Source organism: Chlamydotis macqueenii, chromosome 8, assembly GCF_036417535.1.
Source record: "Chlamydotis macqueenii isolate bChlMac1 chromosome 8, bChlMac1.mat, whole genome shotgun sequence".
Classification (NCBI taxonomy): Eukaryota; Metazoa; Chordata; class Aves; order Otidiformes; family Otididae; genus Chlamydotis; species Chlamydotis macqueenii.
This window is the reverse complement of record NC_141563.1, coordinates 16,936,064-16,956,519: the sequence shown is the minus strand read 5'-3', so window position 1 is coordinate 16,956,519 and position 20,456 is coordinate 16,936,064. Positions and strand designations below refer to the sequence as shown.

At 36.6% G+C, this 20,456-nt stretch overlaps 1 protein-coding gene across 3 annotated transcripts in view; it reads left to right on the top strand.

The window, feature by feature from the left end:
• KCNT2 (potassium sodium-activated channel subfamily T member 2) overlaps nucleotides 1-16,758 on the top strand; it is a 141,993-nt gene extending 125,235 nt beyond the window's left edge. For 2 of the 3 annotated variants that reach the window (XM_086753725.1, XM_086753723.1), the window contains 6 exons: nucleotides 61-144; nucleotides 1,528-1,656; nucleotides 3,765-3,785; nucleotides 7,403-7,703; nucleotides 10,909-10,993; nucleotides 13,327-16,758. In XM_086753725.1, the coding sequence (XP_086609851.1) occupies nucleotides 61-144; nucleotides 1,528-1,656; nucleotides 3,765-3,785; nucleotides 7,403-7,703; nucleotides 10,909-10,993; nucleotides 13,327-13,438 (732 nt within the window). In that variant the 3' untranslated portion in view covers nucleotides 13,439-16,758. The remainder of the gene's footprint in view (nucleotides 1-60; nucleotides 145-1,527; nucleotides 1,657-3,764; nucleotides 3,786-7,402; nucleotides 7,704-10,908; nucleotides 10,994-13,326) is intronic. The other variant, XM_086753724.1, reaches the window with a different exon arrangement.
• The last annotated feature ends 3,698 nt before the right edge of the window (nucleotides 16,759-20,456 follow it).

Sequence of the window (20,456 nt, the reverse complement as noted above, 5' to 3'; positions counted from 1 at the left end):
GCTCATCTGTTCATTGAAGTGTTTTTTTCTTTTCTATCTCCCTTGTTAAAAATCTGGCAGTCATTTGTGAAAGATTATATGATTTCTATCACAAGACTTCTGCTGGGACTTGATACCACACCAGGATCTGGGTTTCTTTGTTCTGTAAGTTATTAAATATATATATACACACTATTACAGAGTACCAGAAAAGATTCTGTACTGTCTGCAAAATACCTCTACTTTCTTTGTACAGGACTTTCTTTTGTTAAAGTCCAAGAAAGGCCAGGGGAGAAGACAAGAAAATTAGATAGAAATCATAGCCATTCTTAGTTACTTCCATTGCAAACAATGCACTCCACACCCTGCCAAGAAAACACAATACATTTATAAAGCACAAAGGAAAATAGGGAAGACAGAAAAATGCAGGAAAAGTGCATTTTATATGAAATAGCAATGGCAGTTCAGCAATCAGTTTTAAAAATTAAGTATATAAAAACCAGGAAGGACTACCTATATTGTACAGCCTGGCTAGCGCTTCCATATAATGCTATTGCACAACACCGATGTCCATTGTAGGCTACAGAGGGCAGAACTGGATTTAAGATAAAGAGAAGATGTATTAAATGACTTCAGGTGTTAGTCATCTTGTTATTATATCAGTATTCCCCAATGTGGAGTTTATTTTTTATATCTATTTTTATGTGTATACACACAAAAAACATAAAAAGATATTTTTTAATTAAAAATAAACACCACCTTTCTGTTTTGTACCACACCAATCACATCCCAGGTGGCAAAGAGATAAATAGAAGTTGAGTTATTTATCAGTTGCTTTCTGGGGAATGATAAAGAATTGTAGGATATTGTTTTAAAAAAAAAAAAGTTATCAGTGACAGTTTAAGAAAGTTTTTGAAATAAAAAACCAATTATGAATTTGTTGGTCAGTCATGAAGCTTTGTTACAGTCAACAAGTCAGCTGAATCTCTGAAAAGGCACTCACAGATCTTGAAATAAAGCTAGTGTAATAGTAATGAAATATGTGACGTTAATTTAAGACTTTTTTTTTTAATGCCATTTATGCTTAGTGGATTATTTTCCCTGACTCCCTTCTTCCCAGATATTCAGCCTGCAGTCTAGGGAACACATATCTGGCTGCATTCAAAATTCTCATGCATTCTTCAGTTTGTCCACCACTATCTTACTGCTACCAGTATTTAGGTTCCTTCTTTTACATTTTAGACAGATATGAACACTGGGTGAAGGATGCCATTTAAGTTTTTAAGTAATTTTAAAACAAGAACAGAAATAATTTCATAAGACTAAACCATTTGCACTGCAATGTCTCCCAAACAGGGAGAGAACAAAATAAACAGTGTCTACAAAGTAAACAGAAGTTCCAGATTTGTTGTGGAGTAAAGGTGCAATACTACAATATGATCATTACCAGATAGCGTTTAGTTTTAAATTTTTTTCAAGAATACTATAGCGAACAAGTGATAAGCCTTCAAGAGTTATAAGTCCTCCTTCCTATTATTATTTGTTCAGATGAAAATCACAGAAGAGGATCTATGGATTAGGACATATGCAAGACTATATCAGAAACTTTGTTCTTCTACAGGAGACATTCCAATTGGAGTCTATCGGACAGAATCCCAAAAGCTTACAACATCCGAGGTATGTCAGTTTACTATACTTTTCTTTGGATTTGATTACAGAGTATACAACATTCTTTGGTCCTTGTAAGAATGGGAACCACTTATTTAGAGAATATTGTGAATGCCATATCTGCAGAGAACTGAGTAACTGAAGACAAGATGCAGCTCGGGTGCAGATGGGACAGGCTAGGATAGTTAGCTCTAGTCTGAACTAGAACATGCGGTGCCTAATGGCAATCCCCATTGCAAGCTGTGTCACCAGGTCCAGTGTCACATGTGACAACAATGTCAATACTACCTCAAAAAAACATGGCATTTCTGTATTCACATGAATTTCTAACTAGAAATGAGCAACATGAGAATAAATCGGTGTTATTAAAAGTACTGTAAATTTAGCTGCCAAACAGTGGTAATTTTTTGTATATATGTATTTATGTGACTGCTATATAAATGTATATATTTCTCCCTATATATAAAGTGTGAAAAATACTTTTTCCTGACATATATTTTTGTTTGTCCAGCTTTTCTGTCATGTATAAGCCATTTGTTTGTGTTTATACTGCCATCTCATTAAACCATGGCTCAAATACAGCTCTAAAATGTAAACAATGAACAACAACTTTCTTCTTTCTTCTGAAATACTCATAGTCTGCTGATTTCCAAGACAGACAAGTTTTTGCCTGTATTTTCTCTTCCATATTTCAGAAAAAAATGTTACAAAGCATTCAGCCATATAATGCTTAACTGCAAGATTTAACTGAATGTTTGTACTTCCTTCAAGATAAAGTCAATTCAAAAATAAGGTTACAAAAGATTATGCAAGATTCCAATGAGTTCATTACTGTCTCTCTGGATTACCAGTACTTCTACAGGTGGCTTTTACAGCTTAGTGGACTGTGCCACTGCAATAATGTCATCTGATTTTTTAAAACATAGCAGCATTAACATAAAACATCCAAATTATTTCTCTGAGAAGAATATAGGCAGCATCACTGCTAATATGAAAAAAAAATCTGTCATAGCTTTCAACAAAACAGAGGACATACCAGATTTTAAGAATTCATTAAATAGGGATAAGTAAAGCTAAAATTTCTAGCAATGCTTTATTCTCACATTCACAGCTGGCTATTTAATTCAGGTGCAAAAAAAGAGAATTGCAAACATTCGAACTGTGAGCACACAGCATAATGTGAAGTGTGCATTTTGTTGGCCTGTTTTTATCCCTTCTACATTTTCACATGCTATCAAACATACAGGCTGCCTGGCAAACAGCATCTGCTCAGGGGAGGGCTAACTGTAAGAGTTACACTCATCTTTTCTACATGAACTTTTTTTGGCATGTGGAAGAGTGGCAATGTCTTTGTTTATTAAGTTCAGTAAATGCACCTGTTACACTTTGTAAAAAAACTGAAGGCTCTGGATGCAGACCCCCAGTGGTATTTTCACACTTAAATACTTCAGCAGTTTCTTGTTCAGTTGTTGAGCATTTGTGAAACCCTTCCCCTCCAGAGAAGGGCAGGGGAATCTTCCCTAACCTAGCTCTTCCCTAAAATACAAGAGAGCAACATCTAGGAGATATTTTAAAAGGAGGTTAGAAAAATGTAAATTGCCATTTTTCTCCAGAATTATGAACTTCCAACCATAATTTGAAGGTTTCTAACTCAGAGAACCTCCAATGTGTATATCAATTTGAGTTTAAACAGACACATAAAACTTAATTTGTACTGCACACACCTGGAAAATGTCAGTTAATGGTTAACTTCAGTCATAAGAACAAAATGTGCCAATATTAATATTTCTATATGTATGATTTCTTCTTTGAAACCTCCTTTTTGTACTATGCAAATGAGAAGCCCTCACTTCACTCTGACAGGTAAATATAATTCCTTTAAAATTAAAGCAAATTTTCAGCGATCTAGTTACTAAATAAGAAGCAAATCTAGCCTGCCTCCCAATGACCTGCACCTATGACTTAAGCCATTTCCATCTCATTAAAAAAGAGATAGGACGTCTTCCTTACTACCTGTGTAGCTGATTTTCTGTGGTTCCTGTTGAACAGTCCATGTTTGTTTCTTTAGATTCCCTTCTGTTTAAATTGTCTTTTGTTTTCTTTTTGCCCTTCATCAGTCACGAGAAATGGCTTCACAAGTAAGTATTTGCTTATTGTCTGCCTGTTTCTGGGTGTTGTGGTTTAAGCCTGGTAGGTATTAAGCACCACACAGCTGCTTGCTCACCGCGCCCGCCCCCCCCACAAGGGGATGGGGGAGGGAATTGGAAGGGTAAAAGTTGTAAAACACATGGGTTGAGATAAGAATAGTTTGACAGGTAAAGCAAAAGCCGCACACACGCAAGCAAAGCAAAACAAGGAATTCATTCACTACTTCTTGTGGGCAGGCAGGTGTCCAGCCATCTCCAGGAAAACAGGGCTCCGTCACGTGTACTTGGGAAGACAAACACCATCACTCTGCAAGTCCCTTCCTTCATTTTCCTCCAGCTTTTATTGCTGAACAGTGCGCCACATGGTATGTGATACCTCTTCGGTCAGCTGGGGTCAGCTGTCCTGGCTGTGCCCCTTCCCAGCTTCTTGTGCACCCGCAGCCACCCACTGGTGGGGTGCAGTAAGAGGCAGAAAAGGCCTTGACTCTGTATAAGCACTGTTCAGCAATAGCCGAAACATCCCCGTTATCAATGCTGTTTTGGTTACACATTCAAAACATAGTCCCATACTAGCTGCTATAAAGAAAATTAACTCTACCCTAGCCAAAATCAGCGCACTGGTTTAAATCCCGAGAGTAACATCCTTACAGGAAATTTAACTATGCAATGGAGTGTCATTGAGTAAATAAAGCTTAAACCAACTTGTTCAGGAAATAAACATCTTACAAAAAAAACCTGAAAATTGACAGACTGAGTCTTTCAAAAAAGCCCAATGTAATTTGGTCCCTACTGGGCCTGTCCCTACTGAATCTTGAAAACAATGGATCATCTTTACAGTCTGTTGAAAGCCTTTCCTAAACGCCTTAAATGCTAATGGACAAAAATACCCAAGTTTCTCATAAAAGGAATATGTAGTTGTACTTAACAATGGTTCAGACAGGTTTTGGAGCAGAAAAGCATTCCTAGAACCCTAGATGCAATTAAGAGCTATTGGTATACAGAACAGTAAGGTTATTTTAACATAGAACTTGCTGTTAGATAAAAATAAGGCATTGCTTCAGAACACAGTAGATGCATCTGCACATTAAAACTGTTTCCTGTTTTACACACTTAGCTCCCAGGCAGCAGCAAGACAAGGGAACAAAGATCCAAAAAAATAATTGACGCTTCGTGTTGTAGTGCTGTTAGCACCAGAAATAGAGCCACCCTAATCACCTCAAATATGAACATTGGTGTATTTGTGACTACATTCCCATTCTGCCACACGTTGGCCAGCCTGAGCTGATGTTTAAGTAAGGGCCTGAAACATCCTGTTAGAGCACCTTGCCCAAGTGGAAAAAAAACCCATGTGGGTCACAAATGTCCAGCAGTACAAGTGAGCAAATCACACTCATTTGGGCACAGAGCCTGATACTTGAGATGGGAACCTGCCTTTAAGAAGAAAAACAAACAAACAAAAAAAACCCCCAAAAACCAAACCATGAACACAATCTGAAACTTGGGGGGAAGAAAAAAAAAAAAAAAAAAAAGCTTAAAAGGCAAACGTTTCTTCACTTTATGTGTGACATACAGATTTTTCCCTAAGAGTGATTATGTAAAGACTTAACATGCACTTCGGTATTTTCCAGATATTTCACCATGTTTCTATTTTAAGGTATCTCAAAAAAAAAAAAAAACAAAAACCCAAAAAAACCCCACCAAAAAACTGCACTTCATAAAAGATAAGATGATCAATTACTACTATACATTTGTAGTGACACCATAACATCAATTATGCTTTTCATACAGCAGGTTTACAAGCTATGCAAAAAGGAAGTTAAATGAAAATAAATTAAAGCAACCAAAGCTCAAAATAAATTAATAAAAGTTACGAAAGTACTTTTAAAGAAAGACTAAGACTGATTAAAGTGTAAGGGGACACAGAGAAGTACTCTGCGCTGGGCTTTTATCTTCCATGTATTGAACAGCAGCCACCGGCAGGTACACTTCTGTGCTGCCTTTGAAAGAGGGTTTGGGTTTCTTTAGTTTTGCTTTCTCTTTAAACAGTTTAATTTTTTCCTCCTGCATACAGGGAGGAGCCATTCTGCACACCTTGTTCTTGGCCTCTCCTGATTAATATCTGGCTCAAAAAAATATGACTTACAGTCCTGTAATAATTAGGATAATTGGTCTCTGCCTTTCCAATACTACTGCCAGCAAGCCCAGATAGATATTTTATCTAGAGTCGGACACAGAAAGCTACCAATGCAGAATGGAAGAAACGAAAAACAAGACCATCCTTCAGACTCAGTTTGTATCAGATTTGTTCACACCAAATAAAAAAAAAAATACATGTTCTTTTTTTTTTTAAAAAAAAACCTTTATAAAGCAGACTAAGCTGAAGAGCCTCAGTACATTAGTGGGTCTTTGCATGAAGTTTACTGCAAGATCCTAGTACAGAATATTAAAAATATTATTTTACTTGAAATGCTACAACGTAAGCATGTTTAGTGTTCTTTTAATTATTGGTTTTGATTGTTTTGTTGTTTGGGGGGGGGTTGTTTCTGTTTTTTTTTTTTTTTTTTACACAGATAAAAGGTAGTCTGTGCAAAAGGGAAAAAATCAGTATCTTTCTCATAGTCAGACTTAATCTTACCAAATATTATTTTATAGACTCCAGGAATCTTAGAGATTCTGTCTGAGAAAGGGTGCTGAGCCTCTTAAAGAAAGGTTATATTCTACACTGATGAGGTCAACAGAATCCTGCTTTCAGATGGGAAAAGGTCTTTAGAACCTCTATAGCTCTCTCAGTTAAAATTTGCTTTATTCACTGATCACTTCCAGCACATTGGCAACTCTTTCTATTCATACTCTTTCATACTGCTGTATATAGATACTGTTGGTTATACTTGGGGTGGCATGAAGAAAACACAGCAACAGAGGGGGCCAGATTTTGGCCCTGAGGTTTACTTTTATTTTTGTTGCTACATGAGTGAAAAAGCAACATAACTATGCTTTACGTTAGGAATTAATTACCTCATCTGCAAGAGGTGCCCTGAATCACATTGAAGGCTACTGCATACATCCCTATTTTCAGACACAGAGGCATTCCAGTGCTGGAAGGTCGAAAGTGCCTGGGAATTTGAAACAGGTAATGGGCATATTCCACTTGTGGTCTTAAAAGAGTACTCGAAACAGCCAAAGTTGAACTATTATTTACTGAATCTACAAATCACATCTAAAAAGCCAAGAACTTTTTTTTTTTTTTAATATGCAGAATTGTTAGAAAGTGAGGTAATTCAGAAAAGATTCCTAGATTCAGGAACGGCAGCATCAAAAGACTGGAGTTGTTCGCCTCAGAATCAAACAGAATCAGGCACTAAATATCACTTAACTGCTTTTGCACTTAAGAAATGTATTTATATCATAAATGAGCTGTATACATAAAAAGTCAAAGCCCAGTAAAGGGTGCCCAGTTGGGGAACACTTGCTATTTATGAACGGCTTAATCCCCTCAGCTCCATTGCAACCGAAACATGTTCAACTGCACTGCTGAAAAGAGAAGAGAACATCTTAATCTGCTTCCATTTTTAAAAGCCCTTAGTGTCTCTTGTAATTTTCCTTTCAAGTCTCAAATCTCTATCAGTGTGGAAGAATGGGAAGACACAAAAGACACTAAAGAACAGATCAGTTATCGCAGTAATCATCGTAACTCGACATCTAGCGATCAGTCTGATCATCCCTTGTTACGACGAAAAAGCATGCAGTGGGCCCGACGGCTGAGCAGAAGAGTGCCAAGACACTCCGGGAAAATGGCTGAGAAGATAAACCAGCAGCGAATGAACCTTTACAGAAGGTCAGAAAGACAGGAGCTCGCTGAACTTGTGAAAAACAGAATGAAGCATCTGGGCCTTTCTCCAGCAGGATACGGTAGGCTTACTATAATACTTTAAATTCATAAAAACATTAGTATTATGCAAGATGAACTTATTTTTAAGAACTGAGGGTGCCATAAACAAAATATTAAGTTTATTATAATGGTTGTGGTGGTAGTGGTTTTTTTTTTTACTGAAAGAAACTTGCTGGAGTGTTTTTAATCAGTTCAATTCTTATCCATTTCTATTTTTGGATGGAAAGCTCAGAAGGCAGCATTTAAGTCACGTTTATCTTTAGCACATATGTGTATGCAGAACATTCCCTTGTCATTGAACAACTGCACCATATTTCCACAAATTTCTCAAAATATAAACGAAGACAGAACTGTTGTGAAGTTTACTCGTATGTCAAGGTGGGGAGTTGTTTATATGTGAAGGATATTGCATTTTCCTCACAATTTTTAAAATTAATGCCAAAGTGTCACATTAATTTTTATGAAAAATATTTCACTAGGTCTTCAGATACCATTTTAAACCATCAAGTCCCTTCTCCAGCAAGGCTAATACTGCGTTGCTTTTTTTGTTTTGCTGGTAGGCTTTGTTTGTTTGGGGTTTTGGGGGGGTTGGTTTTTTTTTTTTTTAGTTTTTTTTTGTTGTTGTTGTTGTTGTTTCTATAAAGCTAGTGACAAGAGCTGTGTAACACTCTTAATATATGCACCACAGCTGCCTGGGTTGCCTTTCTACAGCCTTGGCTCTGTAGCATGTTGTGTGGAAAGCCCCAGAACTATGGGTTCTGGTTTTCCTAGAAACCCCAAGAATTTCTAGATCCCAACTTATTTGTCTGCATAGTAGGTTCAATCTGGAGCTTAGTGCTTTCTGTTTCAGAAGCACCAACAACACTGGGCTTCCCATGCTCAGTTTTAATTTGAAGAATCCAAAATGTACTGTTTTACAAATGCATTACTCTTCATTTTTCAAGACAATTATGTTTAAATTTGGCTTACCTTGAAAAAATCCATTAACTGAAGGTAAATGTGGTATTTCCTGCAGAATGTTTATTTTTATTTGCCCACTTAAACTACACACGTTCTTAATGTAGGGTCAAAACATCTTTTGACACCAAGAGCAATGTACTACCCAAAAGTACTTCTTACTGTTGCTAGTGATACAAAATCAACTTCATTGTGAGAGAAGGTTGCTACAAAATACATGGTTATAGTTTTGTTCAGTCTTTGCAAGTTAGATACAAGCTCTTTATCCCATGCTCCAACTGGATAATTACTATTCCTGCTTTCTTTGTGAATACTGTATGACTCTTGGCAGAAAGATTAAGGACTATTTTCCAGGAGTGACACAGGCCACAATAACATTTGATCAAACACAAAGAAGTTTTGTAAATTTGATTCATATTTATACTAGTAACAAGAAAACTTTATTGTAGTCCTACTTTTCTTTTAAAATCCTACTTAAAAGCCAACAGTAAATGTTCATTTCATTATTTACATTTAGGAAGATTATATACCATTTGCAGAACAGTAAAATCTTGACAGGTAAATGCTTCACCTGATTACATTTATCTGCCCTGATTCTGATTTATAAATTTTATGATCACTTCCCTGTTTTTACAGATGTACCTCATTATAAAGAAAGCTTCTACTTTTACAACCCCACAACACCCACAGTTCTGGGGGAAAAACAAAACAAAACAAAACAAACCCAAAAACAACACACAAAACCGAAGAACCACAAACCAGTTTTACAGTCACCCGCAAACCTGGTTGTCACATTCCCACTGCCATTTCTCCACCCTCACTCACATTCAGAAAGAGCTTTCAGAAGCCTTTCACCACCCTTGAGAGCTAGCTCGCTGTCCACTCATCCCACTACATATTAAACACTGAATATAAACTTTTAAATTTCCCTAGTCTTTCCAATGAGGAGGAATCAATCATACCAGTTAGCTCCCTGCAGAAATTAAACGTAGTCCTCCTTAGGACTATCTCTCTGCATATGTGGGGAATAATTAAAAAAAACTAAACAGGGAACAAAAATCATAGTTGCTTATGTATCTCCATGGATAGGGTTGATCTCTAAAGCCAATTTCACATTTTCAGTGTCCTTTTTACATTGCTAACCTAATGACCTCCAAATTTAAATTCAGTTAACTGTGAATTTATTTAAGCCAAGTGAGAGACCACACAGTTTTGACTAGGCAAGCCTCTAGCCTAGGTGTGGCGTTAGCATGGCAGTACAGGCGCTTTTCCAACTAGTTACAGTACTTAGCATAGTTTCACCTTACAGAAATAAGCTGCATTGTATAATACCAATTTAGTTGTATAATTGCATCTATACTAAGAGTCTAATTGAGCTTAACTAATTGCTTTCTAGACAGAAGTACTTATAGTAGTGCAAATATGTGATAAAAGCATGTAGAAAAGTTATACATGCTAGAAAATACCCTATATAGTGATTTTCAACCTGCAGACAGTATATCAAGAATACTTCAACAGAAGTATTTGGAATTGCATTGAAACTAGAATGGGATTGTTCCCTTTCAAATAATTTCTCTCTCTACCATTCTGGGGAAAATTAACACAGAAGTGAGACTCAACTAGGCAAAAGCTGTTTAAAAAAAGATTTCTATCCACCTTCATTTGCAACATACCATTAGAAGAACAGTTAAAAATGCAAGAAAAAACACTAATTTCCATTTATATAGCATTCGCATTTCAATCCATTGGCACAGGTGATAAAAGGAAAATGTTTACTAGTAAATAGAGAAAGGGAAAAAAAGGTTTATATTAACCAAATCTGGAAGTGGATGGGAATGCCATATACCTGCATTTAACCTTGCATATCACTTGAACTCAGTGCCAACAGGGGATGGAAGTCCCTGCTTCCCACATATTAACATAAGCCGCACGACAGATTGGCAAATTACACTGAAATTGGGTTGCATTCAGGATTGCTTTAACAAAAAAAAAGAAAAGGGCAAACCGAACATTTTTAGAATATTCAGAAAGAAAATAGGCTATTCTGAGAGCTGATAACTCAAAAGATGCTATGCCACAGAGTTCTAGTTCAAGTACAGCTGAAAAGAAGTTGCTAAACTCACTTGAAATCACTTTGACATCTGACACTTTCTGACAACTCTATGAACTAAAGATGACATGATCAAAAAATAAAAAACTAATCAAAAATAGTTACTTTTCACAATTTGTAAATATAATTAATTTGTATGGTTTTGTTTTGTCCTCTAGATGAAATGAATGATCATCAGAACACCCTTTCTTACATCCTGATCAATCCTTCTCCAGATACAAGATTAGAGCTGAATGATATAGTGTAAGTTAAAGCACAAAAAAACCCCCACAAGATATGCAAAATTTTTTGTTTCCACTTTCTGCCTTAATTTATTTTATCTTTCTGCTAGAAAAGAAACCCAAACTTTCCCATGCACCTGCAAAAAAACAAATAGCAGATACCTAATTATACATATATATTTTAAATACACATAAATATATCATACATATGTTCATAATACTCTTACCTCCATATTATCTCATTCTCCTTTAACTGTGTGTAGTTAAAAAAAAAAATAATCTAACCAAATCTGCTGGATAGCTTCACAGAATTAATATTCTCATTAAATTCTTGCTTATAATTTAGCTACCCTTTCTTAACAGAAAAATCAACCCTTTGAAATAAGTCTTTTCAAATGAGATTTTATTCCATGGACTCAAAGATCATTTAAGTAATAGTAGTTACTCACTGCTTGCTCACAAGGAGGAAAACTGTTTGAACTATTAGCCCTCCTGATACTAAAACAAAATCATCACAGTGCTTTGTAGCACAGTAGTATACCAAAAGCAGAGCATAATATTAACTGTCTCAAACAGCAAAGGCAATTACTATAACATTTGTTGCAATTATTTGGAATACTATTATCAGTGTTATGGAACTCCACAGTATGATGTGTACTAATATGTAACCTGTAAATTCACATACTGTTGCCTATCTAGATGGACTAGGTATCCTGCTTTCCAATTTTCTTTCTCTGCAAAACCAAAGGTACTCAGCAATCTGATATTGCATAATTTTGCAGTGGTACTGAATTTGTAGTGTGCTACCTACACATACTCTGCAAAAGCACACATACTGTTACCTAGTTGGATGTATGCTCATTGCCTGATGCTTAATGAGTGGGCCTGCGTCAGGTTATGCTCAGACTTTTTTTTTTTTTAAACCTGACACAAGGAACATGATTCTTTTATCTGGATAACAGTTAATGCTTCAGTAACCCAGATCACTATCTGATTATGAGAGCCATGAACGGTCTTATTAACTAGGTGAGGGGAAAACAGAGCAGTTCTCCGGGAAATGCGACAATGACTGCTCATACACTTACAGAACGTGTTAGTTCAGTTAATCAGGATTTTCCATGTTGCATTTTGTTGAAGAATTTTTCTGAGTGTTTTCATTAAGTCTGGGGCAAAATATACTCCTTGTACTGAATGGTAGAAGTTCATGGCCTGTAAAACCAGAAACTTTCTTCAGAGCCACTGTAAAAGAATACAACAAATCTTTATAAGCACCACACAGCACGTAGATGATCTCTATTTGGATATTTAATTGGACATTTAATTTCTAGTACTGAAAATTGGATGTTTCATTTGGCTGAGGAAAAGGGGAGGACAAGCATGTGGCACCAAAATTTCTGAGGATATGAGAGAAAGGATTCTTTGCCCTTTTATTTTCCTGCATTTCATTTTTCTTTTTTTTAAAAAAAAAAAAAATTAAAAACAAACAAACAAAAAACCCACTCAAAAAAAACCCAAACCAAAACTGGGACTTGAAATAAAATTTCCAGTGGCTTCAACAGTACTGCTCATCTCTGGACAAGTTTAAGAATCTGGGATTGAATCTAGTTCTATCTTCTCTTTAGGACACAGTGGCACTGGAAAGCACTGATTAATAATTCAGAACCCTGAAATGTTAGTTCTGCAGCAGCACAAACTGCTACTGCATTGGTCCCAAAAGCTGTCTCAGATCAGGTAGTTTGTCACTCGAATCAGCTGACAACACAGTGCAGAATTTACACTTAAATACAGGAAGCTCTTCCATCCTTATCCTAAGAAAAGCAGTTATTTTAAACATCTCAAGCTTAGATTCAGGCTTACAAGGCATTTTCTTCAAGTATTCGGGTCTACTACTAGTTCTTAGAATAAGGGTCCATCTCCAGACTGCCAGCCTGCACCAAGATTATCAACACCAGGCTTTTTATTTCTTGAACACAGTGACAAGAGTTATCCATTGTTTTCTCACAAAATTCTTTTAGAAATGACTCTGTGGACTGCTTGACTCTTCTTTACGGCATAATGAATAAAGAAGATACATAAAGACATAGTTACTGGCAAAGAAGTTGTTAATAAAAATTAAAGGGTAGCTTTGCCTAGTACATACGGATGATGTCTAGGCAGACAAAAAGTGAAAAGCTTTATTATTAGCATCCAAAGTGAGTGATGTTACCAAGTTACCCAACAGAAACTAGTCTAAGCACCTCCAAAATAAGTCTCTTCAGTCTTCCTCAGATCTTTTCAACGGTACAACTCTATGCACTTATTTTATCATTGCTCATGTCAAATCTTTTTAGTAACAGTTCTAATTTCTTTTTATAGATACTTGATCCGACCTGATCCATTGGCTTATGTTCCAAATACCGCGCCCAGTCGAAAAGACAGCTTCTGCAATACTGTGGGACAAGACACCAGGGAGGAAACACAACTTTGATATGTAACTCATTGCAAAACTAAGAGACAATTTTATACACGTTTTGTTTCCCCTAATCATTTTGAAACCTGAGTGGTAGATTTTATTCAGATTTTGGAAACATAATGACAGTGGGTAAGTGACCAAATGTAGAAATGTGGTGTCTAGAAGCTCCGATTTAAGGGATTGTCCGGCTTGTGGCCTGTTCAATATGGTAGTTGAACTTTGTGAGCTTAACAGAATTATGATACCTATTACTATTTAACCAACATGAACAAATTATTTTAAAAGTGACAGATTCCATCATGTGTTTTGCTTCGATGCTTATAAGCACATTTATCAAGGTGACAGCATGTCAGTGACTAAGCTTCTGACTTACATATCAGTAAAGACTATCTGATGCCCGTAGAGAGATCATAATTTGTAGTAGGAAGTACACTACCACCTAAAGGTGCCAACGAGGCTTTGTGTGTCAAGAATCCAGCCTTTGAGAAAATTTTCTGTCACCCATTTATATTAGAACAGGCTGGTTTGAGTCCCATTTTAGCCTCCAGGACTGAAATGTTAGTTCTCTAGGTTTACACAGATCAAGTTGTAATGACACAGCCTCACCACACTGTAGAGGTTGAGATCTGAGGCATATCCCACCTGGAAAAAAGTCCCTATCATCTCACACAGGCAGGCCCCTACATTTGCAAAAGTCTGTGTGAAGCTGCAAACAATGGTAGCTCAGGTGAAATACAACCCTTCTAACCTTAGTAAGTTTGTCAATAGAAGCCTGAATAGATTATGATACAGAAGTGAGAGCATCCCTCTAGGGAATGGATCATACCACAAGTCCTTCCCATTTCCACGAATATGCCAGAACTGCAACTGTCCAAAGTATATACATGCCCAGTCATTCAGATTACCCAAATGTGATTATAAGTAATTTCATATGAAGATGTATCACATGGAAAATTAAAGAAATTTATAACCCGTTCCACAAAATGAATGTAATACCGCGTTACGTGAAAAAGTACCATGAATTTGAAGACTCCATTTCGGCATTGCCTACACAAGAAAGTATCCGATAGTGTATGAAACACCTGAAGCAGCTACAGAATCTCTGGTTTACACGTGCAAGAGTGCCACAACTGGTCAAGCTTTCTACAGAATTAAGCATGCCTGTACGTGACCTTCCAAAATCACATTCTCGCTTTGCCATCTAACACAAAAAGGGAAGAGCATGCTTAAGGTAAAAAAACTACTGTTACAATTATCCATTTAGAACTGGTACAAAAAATTTGGCAGGTAGCCTACAATGGAAAAACTGATTATTCTTTTAATTCCTTTAATGTGCTACACGTACAAAATTCAGTCATAATTGTTTATATTCTCTTCTATATTATTTGGTAGAACAGCTACAATTTATTTTTGAAAAATAAAATACCAAGTTGCCCAGTGAACAACTCGTGGATATGAGTATGCTTATCAGCATTGTAAGGATGTTGAAATCAAGTTGCATTCACATTGGGAATGACAGCATATCTACTATTATTCCCTCCCTTCCTCTTAATTCTTCCAAAACGTAACTAATCTGTTCCATATTAAGTCAGAAATCCTAAAGCCACAATTACAAAAAAAAAAAAAAAAACTACACAGGTCTCAGTGTGGACTGAAGTCATCAGAAGACCAACAGTATCAGTTTTTAAAGGAAAAAGGATAACTGGAAAGTAGAGTTTCTCAGCAAATTTTTTATATTGACATTAAAGTAGCGTCATAGTTCAGAAGGGTTTCAGTGATTCTGCATAGAGCCCATTATTCGGTGTTTTTCCACACACACTAGTCATGTACCAAATTACTCACTGGTAATGACAAAGTATTTCAAATGTTCTCTCTGAGCTCTGTGGGAAAAAAAGAAACAAATGAAACAGCTCAGCAGACAGAAATCTACAGTTTTTTAAGAAACAGTATATGGTACAGGATCCTGTCCAAGACCTGTCATAGAAGTTACCCCAGTACAGGATCTTCTCCAAGACCTGTCATAGAAGTTATCCCAGAAGAGACTGCATGTGCAATGTGAATAGTTTCCTATTTTTAATGCCTTCAGCAGGAAGACTGTATTCCAGTTGAATATTTAAAAAAAAAATACAAGCTTCTTAGAAATGTTCACTCCAAAATATTAGGAGGATCCTTTGTTTCATACTGAAGGCTTTTTCTTTTCAGAAACATGCCTAGCCCTCAGCTGGCAAGCTAGATACCCTGCTTTCAGTCTCATTCACACACTGTTCACAGGCCTACAGTACCCACTGCAGATTTAAGGACTCTATGCCACAAGGATCTATAGCCAGGGCTTGATGCCTCGCATTTAACAGCCTATCAAGTGGTAGAAACAAGCAGTCAGGTGCCTCCATTTTCCCACTCAACTCCAAAGAATTGCTGCTCAGCTAGAGTTGAATAGTAGTATGTAACATGACCTGATATTTCTCCAGGCTTAATGAATTTCTAATTGCTCATTACCCCCAGAAGATTTGCTAAAGCAAACAAAGACAGCTGGAGACACTTGCAGTCTCTAAAATGAATGAAAGGCAATCTTTCTGAATAAAATACTTGGTCCTCTTCAAAATCTGCTGGAAGACAAGCAAGGTAATACAAACTAGCAACAGCTTCTTATGAAGCAGGAGTTCTAATGACCCATCAATAACATTCCACAAAGTTCAGGTATTCAAAATATACTGCATTTCATGTTGAAAGCAGAACAGCTTTGGTTTGTCTGGCGTATCTTCACAGACAGACCCCATTCTAATGAGATTTAGCCCTTTCAAGAACCATCCTAAGCACCTCTACATTAACACTGAATGAGACAGTATGCACATTCCTTTGGTTGCCAGGGGGGCGATTCTTTAATGGCTATCCTACAGGCAATCTTCACATGCTTTCTTCTCATCATGATTATCACAAACATAATACAAGTCCAGGTGGGCTGCAGACCATACCGAGGAACGATAATCTCTATGCTTAGTGCTAGAGAAAGGCTGATGAGGTTTGAGTCAGCACAGCCAAAGGACTGTTGAAAGGACGGAAATTTAGAGCTATGATCAGCTGACATAAGCAAGAGATTTAATCCTAAACCAGTTGTCAAAGGTCAGATAACTTGTATTTGTTTCTCTCAATAAAAAAAAAAAAAATCAAAAAAAAATCAATCAATCTGTGCTTAACTGTATGTATTTTTCCTTCCTGACTCACATCTACCAATAACTCAAAGGTACCCATCTTCCCCAACATTATCTTAACATATACGAACCAATTTTGTACCCAAAGTCACAATTCCAGTGAAGAAAGTGATAGCAGATAATAATTACTTCATTCTCACAAGGGAATTCTCCAGCAACACAAGTCCTATCTATGAAAATGTGTTACCTAGTCTGCAATAAAAGTCACAAAAAGTGTTTCAGTGGAATGCAGTGTGTTTCCTTAACCATTTCATTCCAGTTCCAGAACATGTATTAATTCACACACAAAGTAGAAAGCATATAGTTTGAGCTTTTAAAACCTGCAGTAGAATGACTTAGTGAAGTTCTCATAACATTTTGACTTGGAAAATAACAGTTATTTCCCAGCAAATATATTTCCCCTCCCACAAACAGCTTCCCAACAACAACTACTTTTTAACAGCTTTAAAGTGTACAAGTATATATATTACTGAACATGTCTTGAAACGTCTTTGTTTACCAATGCACCAATAAAATGCTAAAAACCAAATAGATTTCAGGCTTCAGCAGTGGAGGAAAACTGAAATGACATCAAGCACACCACAATTAACACACAATTCTGTAGTTTCCAGGCAACTAGGACTGACAGCAACCATTCTGTAATTTTTGAGCACTGATGTATGAGGTTTTGTTGCATTGAATTCCACTTGATATCTGAAGGAAATTGGTCTGGAAGTGAATTAATACAAACAAGCAGCATCATATAGTGACATCAAGTTGTACAAGGTTATAAAAAATACTTTTTTGAGGCAGTGATATAAATGCAGAATTCTAAAATAAAGCAATCTGCATAAAATATTGTTGCATATTCTTGCTATTATATTAGAAACAGCCCATCACACTTTGAAACAGACATAAATTAAATAAATGTCTAAAGAGCTGCACTTCAAGTTTTCAGCCACTGTTCCTTGTCCTTGATGCTGAAGATGCATTGTAGGGAGACAGGAAAACAATTACTAATTCATATTAAGTTACAAGAGATGACCAAGACTTTGCTTATGGTCATCTTCTGAAGTTAATCCAAAATATTAGTGATGATTTTCTTATATACTTTGTTATTCCCTACACTACTAATGCAAGAATGCAGTGGTAATTCAACACAAGCATAAACTCCCATAGCCTCTCAAGAAACTTAAAAAAGCAAATGTTTCTGCTTCATAAAGTTAAAAACAAGCATTTGAATTTTATGTGAACTAAAGTTTGCTGTTTGTTCTATAAAATCTAGACCACATACTGTTATGAAAATTCACAGCTGGCCCATGCCAACAGAGGAAAGATGCTGGGACACAAAGTATAGAATTAAAAGAGTAAATACTTATTCACTTGCATGAGGTGTCCCAGTCAAATTGGGGCATCCCAAATGTGGTTCTAAATAGGGCTCCTATACCTTTAGAGCATTCAGGTACAACATGATTTTGCTAATCACCAACACCCACATTACCAATGACTAATCATAGTAAAACTTCTCTAGATAATTTCCTATTTCTTCTCTTGTCCTTTCACCAGTATGGACTGCCTGATGAAGGATCTCTGGTTTCTCTGGCAACTGTAGAGCTGTTAACGGTTCAGTATTTACTCCCACTAGAAGTTATAGACCCTTAATGCTTCGGTAACTGTCGGATAGTGTGGCAGACTCCAAATGCAAACAGAGATTGAGTATTTTTATAGACTTCTCTTTGGACAGCTGGCAAGTCTTTAAAAACGCAGTTAATTCTGTGGCAAAGCCTCCATTACCTTATCTTTAGTAGTTACTGAGTAACCTGTAACTTGGTTAACGTTCAGATAATATGAGGACCTTTCTACAAATAGTTCAAGACGAAGATCCATTGGAATACTCCCAAGGGTTTGTTTCTTTTCTTTCAGCTTCACAGTTTATTAGCGCACAATCATGGCATAGCATTCCTTCCTCTGGTAAAGGAAACAGAGTTGCAGGAATCAGCTTATTACATTGTTTAACTTAAGGTACAGGTGTCAGCTATACAAGGTTCCATGTCTCCTACCAAATCATCAAGATATTGTGTCAAAAAAAATGATCTTTTTTTTTTTTTAAGCATAATATCCTGTAAAACTTGAACTAAAATCCTAGAACAATAGTGGAGGACCCAGCAAAGTCCTGAGGGAGTTTTGTCCACGTTTGCTGTATCTTTCCCCAGGTAAAGGCAAAAAACCCTTGAGCGTCCAGATGAATAGGTATACTGATTTAAGACATGAAAAAGTATCCCCTGTATGTATTAGATGGGGGTTAATTATGTTCATTAGTCAAAAGGTTTAAGACTGAATTCTCACAAGAAAGGGAAAGTATTTTGTATTCAGAGTCTTCTACAGTGACTGCACAATAGGTCCCCACTAACTGTCAATCCTGGGTAAAACGTAGCTGCCCCTGTTGCACGGAGGAGGGAAAGATGGCACCACAGGATTCAGAGATCCTTTTGGAAAGCTTTCTGTTTTGGTCATAGCAAGCACTCCCATTTCCAATGGCCTTGTTGTCCACAAGACTTACAGCAGTCTCTGGTTCGTTGAGATTCACTGCTTCAAAAATTTTCACCTCTGCCCCACCTTCGACATCCTCGTTCCCTTAATGTAGGATTATTATTCAACACCAATAGACTAGCTTTCTTCTTCTGTTCTTTTGTGCAAAAGCAACTATATTTCTGCAGTATTCTTGCTGCTTGTCTATTGATCCAGATGTCCCTGGAGTCAGTCTTGCTACAGATACTTATCTATGATGCCAGGTAATGCTGGGAGGGTTTCAAAGATGTGTTAAAGGGGCTAGGATGCTAGCATTGTCTTGGTTGTCCAGGGCTATCTTTTATCCTTCATGGACAGCTCTAAGATTCTGAGAAGCAAAGTTATGATTTCCAGAGCAAGACTGTCCTTTATTTTGTTTTACTTAAACATGAACAATACCAAAGTCTCCAGTAAAATTCCACTACCTCATGACATTGCAGTGCGTAAGGTGAACTAACATATAACAAAGTTAATATACTTCCATACTAGAAAGATTGATTGATACTATGTTTAGGGAAAGGTATTTTTGTAACATTACTTTTTTAGCACTATGAAAAAGGGTAAGTTTCTCTACACTTGTGTCTCCTCAGATAAAGAAATAATGGCCAAAATATTTGTTCTTGCTCCCTTCTTCCCCATCCCCCAAGTTGGCTCAATGCTTGCTTTACATTTCTCCAATGAAAACTTGAAAATTGTCATGCTCTTTGTATTGTCAAAAAAAAAAAAAGAGCTGACTTTCTCCTGAGTGACTCTTCCTTACCTAATTCAAATAAAGAAAATACATTGAAAGGAATAAAGAAGTGCTTTGAGAAGATTCTTGTTTACCATGAACTCTTATCACCACTTTGGTAGATTCAATACAAGGCAGAGCAGCATAGCCTGAGATCTTTCACACCGTAGGAATGCTGTCTAGTTTAAAACATGGCATGGTTTAACACATTTTCTCAACACTATACAAGAAATATTAAGCATATGATATCTACATTATCTTCTACAACTTAGAGATTTTTTTTTTTTGTCTACAGCATACTCAACAGCATGAATTCAAAGTCTATTTTGAACTTCAAGTAAGAATGAAAACAGAATTGAAGTCGCAGTCACACTCTAAGCCATCTGGGTAAAACCTGTGTGTGGGAGACGCATCAGTCCTCAGAAAGCTTTGATAGGGATTAGGCCATCTAAGAAACAATCATAATCACAAACCAGAATAACGGCTGAAGCGCAAAGAGATATCTTCGATTTCTACAGGTTTTCACATAAATATTACAGAAAATAGT